Source organism: Gavialis gangeticus, unplaced genomic scaffold, assembly GCF_001723915.1.
Source record: "Gavialis gangeticus isolate Ggan-Ray unplaced genomic scaffold, GavGan_comp1, whole genome shotgun sequence".
Lineage (NCBI taxonomy): Eukaryota > Metazoa > Chordata > Crocodylia > Gavialidae > Gavialis > Gavialis gangeticus.
This window is the reverse complement of record NW_017729014.1, coordinates 16807920-16828915: the sequence shown is the minus strand read 5'-3', so window position 1 is coordinate 16828915 and position 20996 is coordinate 16807920. Positions and strand designations below refer to the sequence as shown.

General features: G+C 43.0%; 2 protein-coding genes across 6 annotated transcripts in view; both read right to left on the bottom strand.

The window, feature by feature from the left end:
• The window catches only part of VPS13D (vacuolar protein sorting 13 homolog D), a 209533-nt gene extending 205293 nt beyond the window's left edge, over window positions 1-4240 (bottom strand). For all 5 annotated transcript variants that reach the window (XM_019511864.1, XM_019511868.1, XM_019511865.1 and 2 more), the window contains exons 1-2: window positions 4169-4240; window positions 236-410 (exon numbers count right to left, since the gene is read on the bottom strand). In XM_019511864.1, the coding sequence (XP_019367409.1) occupies window positions 236-332 (97 nt within the window). In that variant the 5' untranslated portion in view covers window positions 333-410; window positions 4169-4240. The remainder of the gene's footprint in view (window positions 1-235; window positions 411-4168) is intronic.
• Window positions 4241-5581: 1341 nt separating this feature from the next.
• Window positions 5582-20772, bottom strand: TNFRSF1B (TNF receptor superfamily member 1B). The gene is made up of 10 exons (XM_019511559.1): window positions 20743-20772; window positions 20096-20201; window positions 16886-17014; window positions 15807-15965; window positions 14013-14106; window positions 13277-13491; window positions 10826-10903; window positions 10300-10337; window positions 9124-9382; window positions 5582-8009 (listed from the first exon to the last, which is right to left on the bottom strand). The coding sequence occupies exons 1-10, from the start codon at window positions 20770-20772 to the stop codon at window positions 7708-7710; spliced, it is 1410 nt and encodes a 469-aa protein (XP_019367104.1). The 3' UTR covers window positions 5582-7707.
• Between the last annotated feature and the right edge of the window lie 224 nt (window positions 20773-20996).

The following is a 20996-nucleotide window of genomic DNA, read 5'->3' as shown; positions in this document are numbered from 1 at the left end:
TCAAATATATTTCTTTCACTTCCACTGTGAAGGCCTCAATCTGCATCCCCCACACCACTTCCCCCCTTACCAGCTGGACGCTGCTCTCCAAGCTGCTGGCAGCAGATCGGCTCTTGGATTGGTATTGGCTGATATGGCTGATCAGCCATTGGTGTCAGCCAAAAAAATCCTTATCAGTGCACCTCTACAAAATGTACCATAGTGCAAAATAAAACACAAGGCTAATAAAACCTACCTTTTAGAAGAGCTACTGAGAGCTGGTCTGTGTTCAGGTTATTGACATATTTGCCCAAATAAGTGTTAAGGACCCAGGCAACCAGTCCTTCCAACATGACTATGCCCTTGGAAAGCGTAGCTTAATACTCTATTGTCATTCTGTATTTCTCTTTTCCATAGTTACTGCTTGTATTCTGTCTGAAAGAAAAGTGGATGTGTCAGGAACATACAATACCATTTCTTAACACAGAGAAATTGTAACAATTCCATATAAGTTGTTCTTCAGTCCAGTCACTGAAAAATTAATATGAAGCATAATGCCTTCCTAGCATACGTGCTTTAAAAAAAAAAAAAAACAAAACCCTAACACTGCTCTGCATATCTATTTCAATTCTCCTTTTAGTCCCAGATCACAGTATATACATTGAAGGTCCCCTGTGCATTGGTTTTATGAACTCCCATAATACCACCTCACCTAACATAATTTTCATCGCAAGAGACTGCACTAACCAAAGTTTTCAAACTCTTCCTCAGTGATGTTTATATAATGCTCTGAATATAAGAAAGCACTAAGCATTCATTCTTGTCCTCCTAAACAGTAGTAAGAGGAAAACAAAACAAAACATGGAAATTCATCTTTTCATGCTTCATTCTTTCACAAATTTATTCTGAAGCACTAACTGAGAGTGTACCACAATGCTCTCTCTGTCTTCAAGGATGGACGAGACTAATTACACAGGGTAAGTTGAATTAAGGTAAACCTGCTATCCCCCTTCAGCCTCTTCAAACACCCCAGGAAGCCTACCCACAGCTACTCTGCAAGTTTTAAACGCATCACTTTTGGAAAATATGCAGCAGAAAATGGCCTTCTCTATGGCACTGTCCTCCCCACAACCTGTATGTCTACTTCACAGCATCTCTGCTAAAGTTGTCCGAGTGCACATTCACATACTACAGCAAAAGCTCTGTTATCCAGTATCCCCCTTGGAATGAGAGATGCCAATTATTCAAATATGCCGGTTAATCAAATTAACCGTGTCAGTGTGCCAGTGCACTATGTGTCCGTATCAGTGTGCCAGGGGACAGGAAGTGGGGCCCCAAGCAGGCTGCTTTGCCCCAAGCCATGGTTCACAAGAAAGAATCACAGCAAGTGGGACTCAGCTCGTGGCGGCTGAGTCCTACTTCTGGTTTTGCTTTTGCCTCATTCCTCAGAAGACTGACAGATGCTGGCTAGTGGAGCTTTCCAGTGGGTAAAGTGCCAGAAAACATGGCTTTTGCTGTATTTGTATTTGTTCATTTTAATGCTGATTTAGCCAATATTGGTTGTTGTCCCTTCTCCACTCTTGTAACTCCCCACTGAACAACATTCCCAAAGCAACAGCCAAGTGTCCTTCACAGCACTGCTCTGTGGAAAGACTGAAATGCAACAGAAGTTGTACGGTTCTCAGAAAATATACAGAGCAGGCTCTTGGAAAGAGACAGAATCAAACCTCTAGACTTTGATATGAAAAGTAAACTCCCTAAAAGAAAAAATGCACTTGATATTTCACTTGAGTGAAAATGCTTGCTCTTGTAGGAAACAATTTAGCCCAAGGACAGGAAACACTGGGAGAGTTTCATCTTCACTTTTGCTTCACCTTGGGCACAGAATACCTCTGTAAAGCATGGGAGTTTTCTTTTGGGGTCAGCTATATTTGTCTGGGGCTACATGATAGCCAGAGCCTTTTGGTGGGAGTTGGTATCTTTTATTAGACCAACTTGGAGGCGGGGTGATGTTTCTAGCTAGAAACATCCAAGTTGGTCTAATAAAAGATACCAACTCCCACCAAAAGGCTCCGTCTGTAAAGCAGGTGTTTTTCTCTGTGCTTTTTCTAGGGGCTTAGTATTGTATATAGTCTACCTATGAAAATTCAGGGCATCTTAGTTGATACACTACAGACTTTTTATTAGTCTGGTCACAATTTTATGTTGTATTTCAGCGGGAGGCAACCTTTCTGACGTGTAACAACAAGGGCGTGTCACAAACAAGCCCTGTACTCTCCCTGAAAGCCACTCTGATCTCTTTCCCCCAGCCATTCTGTTGCTCTGCTTTCCACTTCCAGGCCTGTGCTGCCTGCCCCATCTGCCGCTCTTTTTTAGGCTTCCTCCTTTAGCTGCCACACACCAGCTCATGCTATTTGTACTATGCACCCCCCAGACTAGCTACTCCTATTGCATTTATTCATTTGTCTTAAGTTCTGTAAACACATAACCACACTTATAAAGAAAAAGTTGCCTCACAGGCGTGCTGAGCTGCCAGTACACATTGCCGGAAACCGGTACTGCCAGCTTCCAGGCCACAGCCCTTAATTCCATTTCTTTGCAGCCCTCTTCTAAAACACTGGCAAACCCAGTTACTTTGTTTTAAGTTTTCTTATTTATCTCTCCTCATTATTTTATTTTATATATAGGTTTTAAGTAGAGGTGCACCGATGCACTGGTCCATATGGTATCAAAACCCATAAAAGGAAAAAATAACATCACTGGCAATCCGCTTTTTATTTTGACTGATGTGGCCGATAACGTCGCTGATCAATGCTGCGTGCACACATGCAGCTGCAGCATGCACGTGGCCAGGAGTGCAGGCCGGCAGCTTGAAGAGCAGTGTCCAGCCAGTAAACTTGGTGGGGGTAACAGGAAGGGGCATAGGGAAGGCAGATTGAGGCCCCTGCAGTGATGGAGGGAGTGGGGCTGGGGCAGATACTGCACAGCCAGGGTGGGGCGTGGGACAGCCACAGCTTGTCCAGTGGGTGTGGAGGAGCAGAGCAGGGGGTGGGCAACTCCCACTGCTGCATGCACCACTAGGGGAGGCACGGGGGACACATGCCCCCTTTATCTGTGTGTGGGGCAAGGGTGCAGGTCGGGCTCTTCCCAGCAACTGCGCTCGGGCTGGATGGGGTGGGGCAAGCAGTGGTGGCACTGGGAGGGGGAGCCATGGGAAGGATATGGTAAATCTCGGGGCAGCTACAGCCTCCCCACCCCGTAGTCCTTCCTCCCACCGCCACTGCCCACCCCACCCCGAGTACAGTGCTGGTCCAGCCCACCCAGGTCAGGAAGAGGCCAGCGCAGCCTCTGAACCTGAGCATGCAGCACCAGCCCATCCTCACCTCCCACATAGATCCAGGGGGCACATGCCCCCCATGCCTCACCCAGGGGTGCATGCAGTGGCAGGAGCTGCGCCCCCCAAACAAGTCCTGCCCCACCCTGCCTCACCTGTGCAGCACCTGCACCTGTCCAACACGCTCCTTCACCACAGGGCCCTTGACCTGCCCCCCATGCACCCCTCCCTCCCACAGACCTACCGGCCAGATGCTGCTCTCCTCGCTGCGGACTGGCAACCGATTCAGTATCAGCCGATACGGCCGGTCAATAACCGGCCAGCACTATCAGCCCCCAAAAAATCTTTATCGATGCACCCCTAACTTTAACACGGCAGCACTTCAAAGGCACATATGTTAACAAGGTCACATTTGGGAAGTTTCGCTTCCAGGCATTTCCACAGATTACTCTCGCTTCAAACTCCATTTGTAAACAGCCCTGACCTAGTGGCCCCCCAGCGTGTGGGGGGTGCGTGCGGGCCACGAGAGGCCCCAACCCGCCGGCGAAAAAAACGCCACTTTCCCACGTTTTCCTTTTTGAAAGCACAACCTGCGCTTACAAAGTCTGTGGCTCCATTTTTAAAGGGACCCTTCCCTGCCTTCTCGCGCCCCGCTCCCGGGCTGCCATCCAGTCAGGCCGGGGCAAAAGGACGACCCGTCCAGCTCCATTTGGACAGGGGCGGGCGGGCCTTCGTTGGGCCCGGAGCCCGGCCTGCCCCGGACAGGTCTCCCAGGGGCCCACCTCCCTGATCATGCGGGGGTCGCGGCACCCCGAGCGGGGGGAGGGGAGGGACAGTTGCTGCGGCCGCCGGTACCTGCGCTCGCGCCGCCGCCGCCGCCTCAATGGCGCTCGGGGCAGCAAGGCCGCGCCCAGCCCGCGCCAATCGAGCACCAGCTGATGGATGGGGAGCGCCGAGGCATCGATGGGCGACGCCTGCCGGCCGAGCGTTTCCCAGCAGGCGCTGGGAGGGAGCATCAATTACCCGCGGACAGGCACAAGGTCACTGGTGCCTCAGGCCGAGGGCGGCTGCCGCCTTGGCAGGACACGCAGCAACCTGCTTCGATGCCCCTCTGTTTTAGGGGGGTCAAAGCAACCAGCCTGGGGGACAAGGAGGGTCCCCACGTGGCTCGTCAGGCATGTTTTCATGGGCTGGAGGCGGTGGGGTTCAGCCCTCCCAGGCCACCTGCTTCGCCCCATCGGTTGCGCCTTATTTGATAACGGCTGTGAGCCCGGCGACACCGCAAGACCTGCTTGAGCCCCCGTGTGTGTTTTGTCAAGAAAAGGCAAAAGCCATTGATACCTGATCAGGGTTGAAGGGGGCCCGGGCGAGACACTTACTTGAGTCCGTCCTTGGGCATTGTCAGGAAAAGGCAAAACCCAAATTATACTTGAGCCGGGTTGAAAGGGGCCGAGTAAGAGACCTGCTTGAGTCCCTCCTTCAGTGTCATCAGGAGAAAGAAAAACCCATTTATACCAGGGTTGAAGATGTGCTCATGTTTTCATGCTAAAATGATGTTTCTCTTCTTGCTCATCCCCCAAGTATATACACTGCGGGCATGATTCAATGCCCACTTATGACAAAGGTAAACCAGGTTCTTTGGGTAAATCGTATATTGTTTATTAAACCAACTCAAATAGTTGGGAAAATTCTTAGCAAGCTTTCGTGTGTGAATACCCTTTGTCAGGCTGAGGGAGCATCTGCAGTTAGTGCGTGGTGTTCTTCCTGGATGGCATGAATAGTAAAGACACTTACAGTAAAGTGAAGGCACTTAGGATAAAGGCTTTCATTGATTTTTCAGCAAGATACTCATAGGCAAGTTCAGCTGGTAGTCAAGTACTTACATGGAATAAGCCCAATTGTTAAGCACTTTGCAGAAGTGAGCCTTATGAGAGTAATCCACTGCACCACTGGTGGGCCAGGAAAGTTACAATTTTAGGTAGATCACAGTCGATCACTAACATCAGTCTTCAACAGGAGACTAGACAGTCACCTTGCTGGGGTCACCTGACCCCCAGTTGTCTTTCCTGCTTGTTGCAGAGCATGAACCCAATCTCCCAAGGTCCCTTCCAGCCTTACAGTCTATGAATCTATGAGTCAGATGGGCACGAGAATGCACCCAAACTAGCTTGCAAGATCACAGCTTTACTCAACTAAAGCCAATCCCCTTGAATTGCACATAGAACTACAGTAAATGAGCAGCTCAATTAAGAAAATGCTAGAGACTGATCATGACCAAACTCCCTTTAATCACATTACAATAACAAGTAAAAACCAAAAGGTAATGGTTTCGGATACAAAAAGTATGCAAACAGAATTAAACAATGTCCCTCTAAAGTAACAAACAAACAAGCAAACAAACATAAAACTCCAAAGAAAATGTAAAAACATTTTGTTCAATGCAAAGGACAAGAGAGTTCAAGTCACAAGTAATTATAAAAATAAACATTTAGACCTTTTAGAAAAATTATACAAACATATTTAAAAAACTGCTTTGACATCAGTACTTAGATACAAAATCTGGATTTTCCTTCAGCCCCAGAATACAAATGGCACAGTAGATTAACTGGCATGCCAAGATTTCTCCCTCTCACTCCCCTCCTGTTCCCCCTCCCACTCCCCCCCAAATCACATTTAAAAATCTTTGAGCTATGTTTTCATCATGGTCTCCTGAGAAATGATGAGCAACAGATAAAAGACATTCAACACATTAAAGGAGGCATTCTGCACCACATACAATGAGATCTTTGGCTTGTGTGTATTTTGCAGTTTTGAACTAATTTCAGTGTTTCCATTTCTTAGAGTCTATTCTGAGCATAGTCTTAGATGTAAGTGTAAAATGCAGTTCAATACTTCACCTCTCAGCATCTCCGCAGCCACACAGATAACCCTGAAAGTTCGGGTGAACATATAAATTTACATTTGTAATATCTGCATGTCTACAGCCAGGATAAGATGAATACTACTTCAAGGCCTCCTTCTTCAGTCTAAGGCCTCAGAAAAATATTTGGCATTCAGTTACACTTAAACAATTCCAATGGGTTTGGACATGTCTGAGGAAGGCAGAACTGGCGCTGCTGTCTGACATTCAGGCTGAGGCACTCAGGCACTCTACGACAGGTTTCTATCCAATACAGACAACAGAGTTGCGGGTTTAACATGATGACAGCAACTGCAATCCCAGGCACAAAACTCGAAAAAGCACAGACTTCTGCCACCGGGTTTAAAAGGACATTCTCCATTATGGGTCTTCCAGGAATATAACCTTTTTTGTAGACCGACCACTAAGAGACCTTATTCTGTCGTTCAAGTCAATTCAGCCCTTCATAGTATATTCTTATTCAATTGCTGGTTGAGAATCTTTTCCCTGAGGGCCTCCAAAATGAGCCATTTGTGCTATTAAGTTGCCTAGATCACTACTACTACTACTATTTGGAAAATAGAAAAAAGTATCTGTCAAATACATCTTCCTTATTCCTTGAGGTCAGTTTCAACCAGAAGGCCGCATTAAACTGGCCACAGCACAAAGGTGGCAACACTTGGAAATGATAATTAAATGAACAATTACCTGCTTCAGTCATGAGTTCTACTTTATATTTTTTTTGTAAAATAACAGAATATAAACTATGTACAACTGATGTAATAAGTACATTTCTTTTTGTTGTCGAAGTAAACTAAATACTTGTAGTCTTATATAAAAGCTCATATAAAAAAATTGCCTGGCAATCCACAGAAGTCTGAGACTAAAGATGTGTCATGATGCTGCAAGACAGAGAAAACCCAACTACAACTAAAAAATATAGAGGACTAAAAGAAAGATCTGAAGTGCACGTCCTTCCAAAAACTACATATTTTAGTGTGTGGTGGGATAAGAAATGATGTAATTGAGTACAATGATTTTAAAATTAAAAACATACGACTAAGTCAGTAACACTTGATAGCTGGTCACCAACTTGTTTCTCATGAAATGCTGATGGGATGTCTGAATCAAATTATACTTCTGTAAAGAGTATTAATTAGCCCCATCACACAGAGTCTCAGCAGAAAAGTCAATTACATGAAGACAGAATCTACTTTCTTTCAACCCTAGCAAAGGCTAAGGGTGAATACTCCTGGCAAAGGATGACAGGAAAAAAGCTTGCACAAAAGCTTTAAAAAAAAAATAAACACTGGCTTTTGTAAAAAATTCTTCTTCAGTACTTGAATCTGTCATGTATCAGAGGTTAAAGCATTTTTCAAACTCTTACCCCATCTATACATGAGATTTTAAATCTCTTTAAAAATGCTACATTTCACATAACATTTATTTTACCAGATTAAAAGCTGCATATAGAGTTTATCAGTCACCATCCTTTTTAACCACTTTTCATCCCCACATCCTGAATACCCAAGGGAAATTGTTTTTCTTCTGGAAACATTAAGTCTTCAAGTAAATTATCCTCAGCTTCCACTGAGAGTTGAATTTCAGTCTCTCTTTTCAAAGGGTTCTCTTCTTTTGAAAGGGGAATTGTTTCCCCTGTTGGAGTACAGTTGGAAATGTTTTCATGATCCACGGTGTTTGAACTCATCTGATCCAAGAACTGTGAACTGTGGTCGGAATTACACACTTTAACAATACAAGTTACATTCACTTGGGTCCCTCCATTACCAGAGTGTTCTATCAAACAAAAAGGGAACAAAAAAGTGGACAATGAAACCTACAGCAGGATGACTTGATTCTTTAACTAGTTCAATGTTTTAAAAAAAAAAAAAAAAAAAAAAAGATTAATTAATATAAATAAGAGATAACTGATCTTACTATTCTCACTTTACCAAGAAATGGTTGTATTTAAAATAATCCAGTTTAATAACTTCTTTTCAGTTGCTTATAAAACCTTGCCTATTTTAACTGTTTGGGCTGAAATTTGCTGTCTGCCCAATGCCGAAATTTCCTGGGGAAAATTTTTCAGCTAATTCAGTTATCTAAAACAATATTAAAGAAATCTTAATTCTGAATGAACAGCCTTACTTCTGGCTTTTCCTACAGCATGTGCTTGAATTTTCCATCTTAATGTTCTTCTAAGATATGCTTTTGGTGTGGGTGCGTGTGTAAATAAATCAAGCCAGGGTTATACACTAAAAAAATTAATTTCCTGAATATACATACTGCATTCTTTAAATATAAGATGTCTCTGAATTTAAGATGGACCTACATATTTTTGCTTCCTATTTTAGGGAAACACCAAAAATCCAAATAAAAGTATGGATTTACAAAATGGTGTACATAAGAGCTTTTTATTTTTGTTTTTACTCCAATTCAAGATGCAGGCTATTTTAAAAAGAAATGCTTTTACTTAGAAAGTGCAGCTTTTAGTTAAACCAATACGGTACCAAGATTGCTTTCGGTATACTCAATGTTTGCTTGCTTTTTCCTCTTCCTCTACATCCCATTCCTCAAAGCTCTCCCCAGTTGCTTCGCTTCACTACTCGCTTTGCCTCCTCCCACATTCAGCTTGGTACCTACAATGATGCTGGCCCCTTTGCTAGGAATACTACATTCACATCTGTCCATCTTCTTTTCTGCTAACCTTGCAATCCCACTTCTTCAAGCAGTCACTCTCCCCCTTTTCTCATCAACAGCCCCCACATAATGCTTGCTCTGAACTTCTATCTTGTGTCTTATTCCATTTCAATTTATGGCATCCTTTATGTTAAAGAAATAACAATCATCAATAATTAAATACCAAGGGACTGTAGAGTACTTGGGTATTCACCTCCAGATAGAATCTCACCTGAGCTGGCAGAGTTGTCTCTGTCTTCATCGTGATGCTTACAGCTTTCTGACAGCAAATTTCTCTGCTGAGTGTCTTTCTTTTCAACCTTTTTATTACTATTGGTACAGATTTTTGCTGACCCGGTCGGGTTGTCCAAAGAGCTGCTGCTTGACCCAGAAGTGTGTAAGAGATGTTGCTCCTCCGGCCCAGGGCTACTGGATCCCTGTACTCCTAAGCCTCGTTGCTTTTTGTCAGATTGTTTCTCCATGGAAAAAGGCTGGAATATTGTTTGGTAAAATGGCAGGTCAAACTATTAGAAACTTCAACAAGAAAGCATGGCAACAGGTTGAAATAAAGCAAAGGGCTCTCCCCACTGCTAGGTTCAGATTCCCAGCTGTTTTAGATTGTTGTGATTCCATTTAAATAAATGGAGCTACAGTAATGTACAAAAGAGAATCCAATCCATTACATCATAAGTCTGTATTTAGGTGTTTCAGGAAGTCATCAGTGATCTCCATACAGTATAAATGATGACTCTTAGGGTTCCCTTACAAGCTGGTGCATATTGAGCTCTAATCTGGTGTATACTGGGCATATCTACAGATGTTTAATGCAGAGTTGCCTAATTAGCTCTGCAGTAAATATCTCAGCAGCTACACATGCAGTGCTATTAGGATGGTGTAAACAAATTCACTCCACCATAGGTTAGTACTTGTAAATACAAGCACTATCCTATGGCAGAGTTTTTTTACTGTGCAAAAATGCACATGTAGATGCCAACGGGGCTGGCTGGGGCACAGGGGTGTTTCAGTGTGGGGGCTGCATGCCAACCAGCACTATACTGGAGCACCCTTGCACCCCAGCCAGCCTCTCTGTGGCACGGTGAGCTGGGTCAGAGCAGCCCTGGGCCCCCTTTGACCCAGCTCCACATGCTGTGGTCCGGGGCACACATGTAAGCCCAGGAGCAATAAACTCTGGCACAATACGCATCAAAGTTTATTGCTGTGCATTAATAGCAAGTGTAAATGTGCCCACTGAACACTAATTTGATCAGAGGGCCAATTCAGCCCCATGTTTCCACAGTTACGATTTGTGCCTCTTATTTTTCCTTACACTCTCCTCATTAATGACAAATGTGACTTACCAAACATTGTTTAACAACATGGGGAGAAGGATGAAGAAAGTGATACTCACTAAATTTGTATCTCCGACTACGTGAGAACACATTTGGCCTGCAAGCAAGAAAGGAAAAAGTTAGTGTCTTGGATTGCATTTTAACAAATAATCATCACTCTTGGTTCCACAAAGATTCTGATGTATTAATTAAGCTAAGCAATGAAGCTTCTCTGGAATAGGGTCCAAAGAATATAGGATTCCAATAATAACCTCAATCCTGATCATGATAAATAAAATCAATACAATAATAATGGTTTGTCTTCACATTAAGAAGGGCTACGAAGCATGGGGAGTGTGTGTTGCACAGATGCTTGATTTCCCTGGGATGTTTCTTACTTCTTGGGCCATGTCTGAAATCTGAGGGATAAAGTGAGATTTAAGTGGGGCACAGCCCAGGCTCCACACTGGCTCTCTGCTCAGCATGAACTTTATCCCAAACACCTATGGAGTACTTTGGACAGAAGATCAGGATTTGTTTGAGGACCAAATCTAACTGGAAGTTCAGTTACTTTGTCTTCCCCCACCCTACTGCCTTGAGGCTCACCTCTTTTTTTAAAAGCAAAACAAAAGAAGGCCACTGCAATTGCCACAAATGCTAGAGACGTCATTCCTACTGTTACACCTAAAGAAAATAAGAGAAATAGGTAGTTAGGTAGGTAGGTTGTAACAAGTACTTTCTAGGGCAGTGCGAAACAGGCCCTATTTGATTCGGATTCAGCCCAAATCAGAGACAGTGATTCGATCTGTTGATTCGGACCACTGTCCCTGATTTGATTTGATTTGACCGAATCTGAATCTGAAGATTCAATGCCGATTCAGTGAATCAGAGATTTGGACACAGGCACAGCTTTAAAAATTTTTGCTACATACCTTGAGGTAGCAGGCACAGTTCATGATCACTGTGGTGCTGGGGCACATACAGCATCCCACAGGAGCACAGGGGACTCTTCAGAGTGCTCACCAGCAATCCTGGAAGTGGACAAGAAGTACTCCCAGTCCATTTCCGCGTCTGCCAGGGAGCACACTGGGCATGCCCCCCCATGCCTCCCAGGCTCAGCGATTAGCCATGGGGGGACCCCGAGTGCCCCCCCAGACTCAGGAGGCATCAGTTGCCGAGCCAGGGGAGAGTGGGGGGGGGGACCCCCTGCGTGCTCTTCAGCAGACCTGGAAGTGAACCGGAAGTGCTTCTGGTACGCTTCCGAGTCTGCTGTCAAACACGCTGGGGAGCTCCCCCCAAGCTTCTGTGGGATGCTGCATCTGCCCCAGCACCACAGCGTTCAGAGCCCCTGCTATCTAGAGGTATTTAGAAAAAACATTTAAAGCTGCGTCTATGTCCGAATCACCAAATCTGTCCGAATCAATTTGGAGGGTTCCAAATCTATTCGGAGACATTAAAGGGTCCTCTGATTCGATACAGATTTGGAGGTTCAGCCACCGAATCAGGCCAAATCTCCACCGAATTGAATCAGGGACCAAAGCTTCGCACAGCCCTAGTACTTTCCATATATGTCTTTGCTATAGGAGTTAAACATGTTAGAGAACAGTTGTATGTCTAAGTTTAACATGAGGTGCCGGTTTAGGATTGTTAAACACAGAGGTCCTAGAAAGAGAATTCCTGAGGTATGGGAACAGCAGAACATCTGGAATTCTTTGCTATATCCTTAACACACAGGTCTCAGAAAAATACCATAGCAGGAATGAGAGACAGCATGGGTGTCTGGTGCCTCCCGAGTCTGGGGGGGCACCAGCAGGGCACAACTTGGGAGGGGGTCCCTCAGTGGCCAGCCGGCAACTGGGGGAGGTTCCCCAGTGGCCATTCACCGAGCGCACCAGCGGCAAGGCAGTGGAAGTGCCAACACTTCTGCATGTGGCACGGTGGAAGTGCCAGGACTTCCGCCATCAACGCCCTGCTGGTGGAGCCAGTTTCAGGTGGGACACTGACGCTCTCCAAGCCCCACCAGTCAGAGCGCTTGCTGTCAGGGGGGCATCATTGCTCTCAGGGGGGGCATGTGCCCTCCCTACACATCACCTATGATAGACAGCATTCCTGCATGTTCAATATCGTGGGGATTCTAGGCTTCTTGTAGTCATCCTGGGAAACAGTATAGAAATTAGAACACCTTTCAGGAGATTTAAATCAAGGCCTACTTTTAGGTCTTGTAGACCATTATCTAGGTAGTCTAGCTTAACATTTTCTCCTTCTGGGCTGCATCTTCCAGGAGACACAATAGATAACCTTGCACTGAATCCATCAGGAAGTTTGCCAGGTTCATGAGGGAGGTGGTATCACTAGGGCAGAGTAAACAATTTGGAGGGAATGTACAAACCAGTCTCAGCAAGCCTGGTCAAACTGGCTAAGTACAGGTAGTCAAAAAGCCCAAGGCTGAATCAATTCAGTCTTTGCAGGTTAGTCTAAAATGCGCAGACTGAACTGATAATCAAGTGAACAGACAATCACTTTTGATCCCGAAAATCCAGCCACATGACTTCAGTGGCTCAGGCTAGAAGCCAGGGGGCGCTAGAGCACACCTCCCTGGTTGGCTGAAGCAGAAAGCTTGAGCCAAACCTACCCTGTCCACCCTAGGAGACAGAGGTTGCAGGAGAGGTGCAAAGCATCCTGGTATGCTGGGGGACTCCAGACTTGAATCTGGGAGGATCTGGGACAGAAGTTCAATAAACCAATTTAACCTAAATCAGTTAAGTCTGATACTACATCCATCCAGGTTTCTCTTAAACCAGTTTCAACCATTTTGAAAGCAGTTTATGTGCACTGAACTTCTGTTGTGTTACAGATCTGAATTGGTTTCCAAACACTTTTCTGGTTTATGTGTAACTTCTGTCCTTGACTCTAAGCACTGAGAGCTTGCACTCAGGTATAAGTTCATAAATGATCAGAAAAGAAACTACAAAGAGACAGTTAGCCATGTTAGTCTAAAGTCAGGCATAATGCAGGGCACAATGACAGAGAGTAATTTGAAATGAATAAATAGCTCACCAATCTGAGGAACATCAGGGGGAATGTTTTGTTGAACAGGTCTAGTTTTTATGTCTGAGGTCCTAAAACTCAAGCTTTGCCCTGGAGACTGGTTGGTGGCTGGAACTGTGGTATAAGGAGATATTGCTTTGATGGTGGTACTTAAGTCACCTGTAGGAAAGTCACTGCAGACTGTATCACTTGTGCCACTTCCTGGAATAGACACCGATTTACAACTGTAACGGGAAAAAAGGAGAATTTAAAAATAATAATAATAGTAATAATAACAACCTCCAGACACAGTTATACATAGGGACCTTGTCCTGGCAAGAAAAGCCCATTTTGCAGAAATTTCATGGTAGCCCCACCCCTCAGCACTGATTGGCAAAGAAGTCCTGCAAGGGAGGAGGGATGAAGGGTGGCTGCCATCTTGACTGCTGGCTGGCCTTTGCCCAGCCCTGCCCTTCAGTACAAACTGGCGGAGAAGCCCCAGGGTAGGAAGTAGGAGGCGCAGCCACCATCTTGTGCTGCCCCGCCAGCCAGCACCTTGCCGTCCCAGGCAGGCTGTGAGGCTTCAGCTCCACCAGGAAGAGGAAGACTTAATAAAAAAAAAAAAAAACTGGTTTTATTAAGTTTTATTTTCATGGATTTTGCAGGCAACCCTGGATTTTATGGTTTCTGCAAAATCCACAAAACCGCAAACTAGGTAAGTCCCTAGTTGTAGGTCATTAGATTAAGTCAGCAGTCAGCAACTTACACTGTATGTGGTCTGCAGGGGGCAGTGTAAGATTCTTCATCTGAAAAACTGCCAGTGGGACAAGGAGTGCAAACAGTATCCATAGTGTCTGTTCCTTTACACAAACAAAACAATTCCAGTTAGACATTTAGTAAGAAACAAGGTGAATCATAAGTTACGTAGCTCATACAAGTTGTGGAAATGCTATGGAGACTGAACAAAAATGCAGGCTCTGACAGCCTCAGAAAAAATGAACCACTTAGGTATCACACAGCCAGATCTTGGAAAGAAAGAATCCTGGTTACAGACAGAAACATTAAGTGGTTCCTATCTCTACACCCCTTGCAGCCACAGGATTTAAATGTTGAAGTGAAACCTGCTGGTAAGGTTAAAATGGGGTATTTGTGCAGTTTTTGCTACTCTTTAATCAGGCAAAACTCCCATTCTGTTCAAGGGGAATTCAGCCTGTGTAAGCACTGCAGGATTTGGTGACCCTAAAAAAAATATAGCCTGCACACAACCCTGTGTCTCAGATGCCTCTCTCTAACTTCAGAATGTTTATTGCCACTCTGGGGCCAATTAAGGTAAACCTGACATTCAAAAGTCTGCAAGTAAATCTTGGTTACTAAGTGAAATGTTCAGAAATGAAGTTTCTTGTTATAGAAAGGGCAACAGGATTGTAACAGACCCTTCGTACTGCACATGGCATGAAAAAGCAAGATGAGAGACTAAAACTGAACTACAGTAATAATAATAACAATGACAATGATATAAAAGAGCTCCACTATGAACTTGCTGGTGAACCTAAAATTCAAGAGTCAGATACTACATCCCAGCATTAGTTACATTAACATATGTCTTAGAAATACAGCACTGATTCTGGTGCCCTGGCCCACTTACATCTCCAGCATAATAAGTTTCCTTCCTTAAAATTTCCCTGAACGTTTTGTTTTGCAGATACTCCACCCAAAACGCAGTTACTTCTGTTGATGAGCAATGTGATCCCTGCATCAAAACTACAGTCTTGTCATTTTTATGCAGTCCTTACTAAAGAAAAGCTCTTACTGAAATCAGGATTGAATAAAAACAGCTATAGTGAATCCACAGTATCCCTGATCCTGACAATCTAGTAAGGTCTTTGGGTTCTTTGGCTGCAAAGTATTGTAAACCAAGAGGGAAGAATATATATACTCACAGCCTTAACACTGTGTTGAACCATGATCCCGCTAAATCCTGTTTATGACAACATGAAGGCATTTGGTGGCTGACTCTTGTGTTTAAGAAAATAAAAGAACCACTGCCAAAATGATAAATAAATCAATTTTGCATTAAAACATCCCTACTGATAAACTTTATATAAGCAAAGTAACATCCAAGGTAATGGAACCAAATTTAATGATCATTTTGGCTAGCTCTTTCTCTTGTCATATTGTGATCTGGTTTATTAAATTACAGAATAGGGAGTTGATTAATGCTTTTGATTTAAACAACAACAACAATAATAATAATAATAATAATAATAATATAGTAACAGACAGGCCAAGCAGCTGAGGCCAATGTAGAAGATTGATCAATGGCCTATTCACTTCCTTCCAGCTCCAAAAACTCCCTGAGCTAAGTAAAGAGAATTAATATTTAAGCAAACAGATCTATAGCTGCATGCAGGAGAAGACAGACAGGGACCTTTACTCTCCTCCTACCAATACTGATATAATTCTACTGATTGCATGAAGTTAATCCCAACTTACAACAGTATGAAAGCAGAATCTTGCCCATTCTTTCTTTACGAATTCTGGTCACTCAAATTTAACTTACCTGGTTTAGAAACTCCATAGCCTTTTTGACATTTTTTGTGTCTTTTACAATGTTTGCAGCTTTTCTGCTGCAACTTCGTGGAACAGTACATATTGGCTGAGCAAGTACAGGCTCTGTCCTGTGTTGAAGTGCATTCTCGAGTCTGCACTAATCCTGTTCCTAAAACAAGATGGCAAGGTGTCATTAATGACAATTACAATGTCAGTCCCCAAAAGGCAGATGACAGACGAATGAAAGACACAGCACAGATGGCAGAGATACCAAATGGAAGTTAAATGGCAATTCTTTGTCAACAGGTGACCAGTATGCATAGTCCTTTTTAAAGGGAAAAGATCTTTGCAGCAAGTTATGTGCACCGGCACACACATTTTCAGAATTGCCTCTTTGTACAGGTACAGCTTGGATTTACAAAATGTATACCTGGATTTTTCCACATACAATTGAACTGAAGCTAGAAACCTGAAGCTGAAATGCTTCCAACTTCCCCATTTCAAACATAAATCTTACCTTGTAACGAGGGGAAAATATACCATTTAATATAGTACATTGATCCTACAAGTGGTGAAAATTGTAATCAAGGGGCTGCCCCCATTTTTCCTTATTAACAATTTACTAGTACCTCATTTGCATAAGATGGCAAAGACTGAAATTGCTTTCACTGTGTTTATGGCATTTGGGGAACTATGAATATTAAGAACATCATCCAACAAAAACTGGCATTGGGAACATCTAGGTGACAGAAAATAAATGCCCCAAAGTAATTTAGAAAGTTGAAAGTGAGGTTAAACCAATCTGAATCTAGAGGCAGGCTACAAATGCTGTTTCCAAACAACTGAATCCTTCTGGATTACATCCCCTCCCACCCCAAAAATGAACCGAGTCCCTATGCAGATACCCAGTGTAAACTTCATATGCCACTTTGACCTTTATAAAAGAGCTTATGCAAGACTGTCGTCAATGTATAGGGCTTTGGGCACAGTCTCTGCATACAGGTGAATTGCACCCTGAGTGCCTAAATAAGATTAACCCTTTCATTCCCAGCAGAATTTAAACAACACTATTTAATGATACTGGCATACCATTTTTGCAGGCTGGTGAGCAGGCAAAGCAGCGTGGAGCTCGATTCCAGACCTCTGTGTACATATTCATTCCGCATTTCTTACACTGCGTGTCAAGGGTGGTGCTGCAGATTTGATCCATATGGTAACCTACAAAATAAGCAATGAAACTGTCTCATGGGAATGACTCACTGGGAGCTGTGCATGGTAAGTTCCATTAACAGCTGTGAACAAATTGTGTTTCATCATACTTCCTCATATGTTAACGTAACTGTTAAAAAAAAAAAAAAAATCAAGACTGAGACATTAAAGAATAAAAGCAAAGAATGACCACAGTATTCTCTAAATAGAACAACAGCAGCACACAAGACATCACATTCTGTCCTAAAATATTAATTTTCTATGGCATTGGGAGACCTTGGTTAAACATCTTCGTAATACCACAGATTGACAGATGCGTGTAAGCCAAGAGTCATTTACTTAAATTGGAGTTACACACATGTAACCAAGCACAAACTTTGATTTCTGGCATATAAAATGCATGTTTTGGCACCACCTCCTTCTAGTCACAATCTTAAATCATTTTCAGAAAATATGAAGGCCCTGATTCAGCCATATGTTTCAGTACATGTTTGAAGACAAACACTGTGATTCAAGCCATGCATGCCTAAGCCTTTTGCTGAGAAGTGACATGACATTACATTCCTGCATACGTGAAGTTAAGCACGGGCACAAATGCTTTGCCTGGATGAAGACCCAGCCTTTGTAAGGAAGGCTTAGTAAGCATCACTATTAGAAAGAAGCCCAAGTTTAAACTCTAAATCCAAACAGCAAGAAATTTAAAGTGCAAATCTAAATGTTCTCAAAGGTTCAGCTAGTTATAAACAGATGACCTACCTCTCTCCCTACAGTCACTGCTGCATGGGTGCTAGCCCTAGAGATTTAGTGATGCTTACTCTTGCTATTCCACGTGGGGGATACTAACAGGGTAGTAAAAAGGACAGAACAGAGTCCAGCTCCTGTGGGTCCACTGCAAGAGTGAACAGAGTCCAGCTCTAGATCTCAGAATGGCTCCTGTGGGTCCATTGCAGGAGTGAGCAGGAACCCAGCATGCCACCTTAACAGACCTCCTTTTCCATGCCCAGTGCTCTGCTCTCCTTGTTACACTTTCTAATTGAACCTTGTTGGCTGGTTCTGCCTGCTGAGAACAGCAGTGTATGAACTTCTGAGGTTTTAAAGGCATGCAGCAGGGTGAGCTGCTTGAATGTGTGGTTGCTATGAGAGCCACCACTGCTCTCTAATCCCATGACTGAGTACACGGCTGGTAGTGAGGAAACAGAAGCACAGGCATGTTCCTGTTGGGAGAAAAGGACAAGCACAGCTTAGCCCTCCTCATTCTTGTTTAAAAGGTACAAACTAAGGAAGACTCTACACGCCAGAGAGGAATATACTTGCAGACCTTGCTCAATGAGAGGAACAGAGAGACACTGCTTAAAAAATCATCAGAACTGGCTGTGTCCCGTATTTGGAGGACCTCTATTTCAGGAATTAGGATTTGCGCAGAACCATGAAGCAGGCCCAGTCAGGTAAGAAAGAGAAAAAAGTATTTCCACATATTGTTTTTAAATATATTTACTTGCAATTTAGAATTCTCTCCAGCATTCTGACGAGAGCTCAGCCTCTCACATTTTCATACAAAAATGTGAAACACACTTAAATTCATATTCACAAATATTAACAAACCCAGACCCTGGTATTGTGATTGTGACGTGTCAAAATAAGATGAGGGCTGTCTTGAAGTATAATCAACACCTGTACTGAGTTTAATCATGAATTATGTTATTTGCTTATAGTGCATTTTTAACACAGGAAGCCCAATACGTATTTCTTGACATTTTTGGTCAATTCGAGCAGCTTAGGCTGCTTCAGCATATGCTGGTTTCCTGCTTAATCTCCCAAATCTCACTGACAGGAACTTTGCATTTGCAGAGACAGTGTATCTTCTCAGCATGTCATGAGTCAAATGTCACCGGCTTACAAATGAGTTCTGTGGCCCATCTCGGCATTTTGCCATTTCATGACAAAGTTATTGCAAATACTGTAACCAAAATATTTGATGGACCAGTACAACCATCACAAATTCAGACTTCTTCCCTGACAATCAAGGAAAAAACCCTTCTATGCTTAATAACTGTTTTTCACTGAGATGTTACCACTAAATGTCACTGGAGTGCTGGAAATGTCGCTGTAAATCAAACCAGTGGTTCACACACAGCAGTGCCCTGTCTGACAGCTGGATGATGTGCAAAAAAAGCCAATAGACTGCATTATGAATATTTACTGAGCAATCTACTTAAAATTGAACCCTTTGTACTAGTAATCTTGTGTAGCAATAACAATTACATTATACCCCATACAGGGTGTTTTTACACCTGCTGGGGGGAGTGCTTTAATTAGAGCAGGTCTAATTAAAGTACCTGCAGCGTCTCGTGTATCAGGATCCCCACACTTCAAAATGGTGGTGGGGCGTTTTAACTAATGCTTGTTGAATGAGGAATCAAGTGCCCTTGCTGCCATTTTGAAATACGGGGGCTGATGTACGAGATGCAGAGGCTGCTGGAGTACGCTAGTTAGCACATTCCAGGAGACTCGATTGCTCTAACAAGCTGTAATTACAGTGCGTCAGAGCAGCCTCCCCACACGTGTGTGACCAATATATTTGCTATTACTGTGCTTAGTCCTGACTTGGGTCCTCTTGTGGTTTAGTTATATGCTTTGTTTGCATAAAAATGTGTTTTTATATTTTTCACTGCAAAGTTTTTGCAAAAAATACAATTGGCAGATGAAGCCAGACTTGTTCACACAGAAGACTCCCAACAAACATCAATACTCAGCCTGAAACTCAGCAGGTGCAAGAGCTAAATCTTGCAAAACAGTTTGAACTGAGACTCATGCAAAGGGTCAGCCATTCGAGTTAATGAACCATCCCGTAAACCCCTGCTAGGTTTCAGTTTTATAGCACAACTTCAGCTCTGGCAATTGGCACCTTGCCCTGCTGTAAATATTTCTTACAGTCCCAATATCAACATAGTTATATCTAGGGGCTCAGAGCATAAAGGCAGCAAGACTCTTCAGATTCTGTCAATTTTAAAGATACACCACATTTGTCTGCTCACATGAACAGATTCATGAATGGATAGTCCTGATCAATTCAAATGGAAAGTCTGTTACCTGGATGACATTTGCTGCAACATTTATTAATGCTTTCTTCATAGTACTCTGTGCTTATGTCTTTGCACGTGCCAGGCTTGTCTGGTGTATAAGGCAATGAATATTTCTAAGGAAATCAAAAGAAAAATGATCTGTTACAATCACATTCTAGCCCTCAAGATGTTTTCTTCTTGCTTTCTGTTGTTTTTCAGGAAAAACAAAAAGGCAATGGTTAATGTTTAGTTATTCATGTGTCCTTACTATATCTTGTGCGTACACTAATAAACTTTTCATTTCCCAGTTGTTCTAAAGATAACATAACATTAGAAACTTTAGTTGTAAAGATAATTTTTTTTTTTGGTTTTTGTTTTGATTTGAGGGGGAGGGAGTTTGTAATCAGTTCAAGGACAATTTCTGTAATATCTCAAATCAGAACCAAGAAGATTAAACAACCACAAGCACAGGGGCAGTTTGATGTATGATCTGAATTCAGTACCAGACTTCATAGTTTGATTACGTCTCCAGTATTGAATATAATTAATATTACCAGTCCCAAAACTGGGCATGTCTACATGTGCATTTAAGTGTGCCTAAATTTATGGCACATTGGCTTAACACGTCTACATGTACATTAATGCGCTTTAACTATTTGTGCCTAAATTTCATACCTGCAAATGTACATAATCTAAATTTGTCATTTTGAATGCGTTAAGGGTGCGCATGTGTTGATGCACACCTTAATACGCATTAACTTAAGCTAATGCACACTCAAGCATCATATATAGGCGCGTTCACTGTCATACAACCAAAAAAATTGGATTTTTTTTTTCTTATTTCTGGATCTTTTGGGCTTTCTTCCTTCACATTTTTAAGCCTACTCCACAATTTTGCAAGCTAAATTTTTTAAATGTAGAAAGAGGCT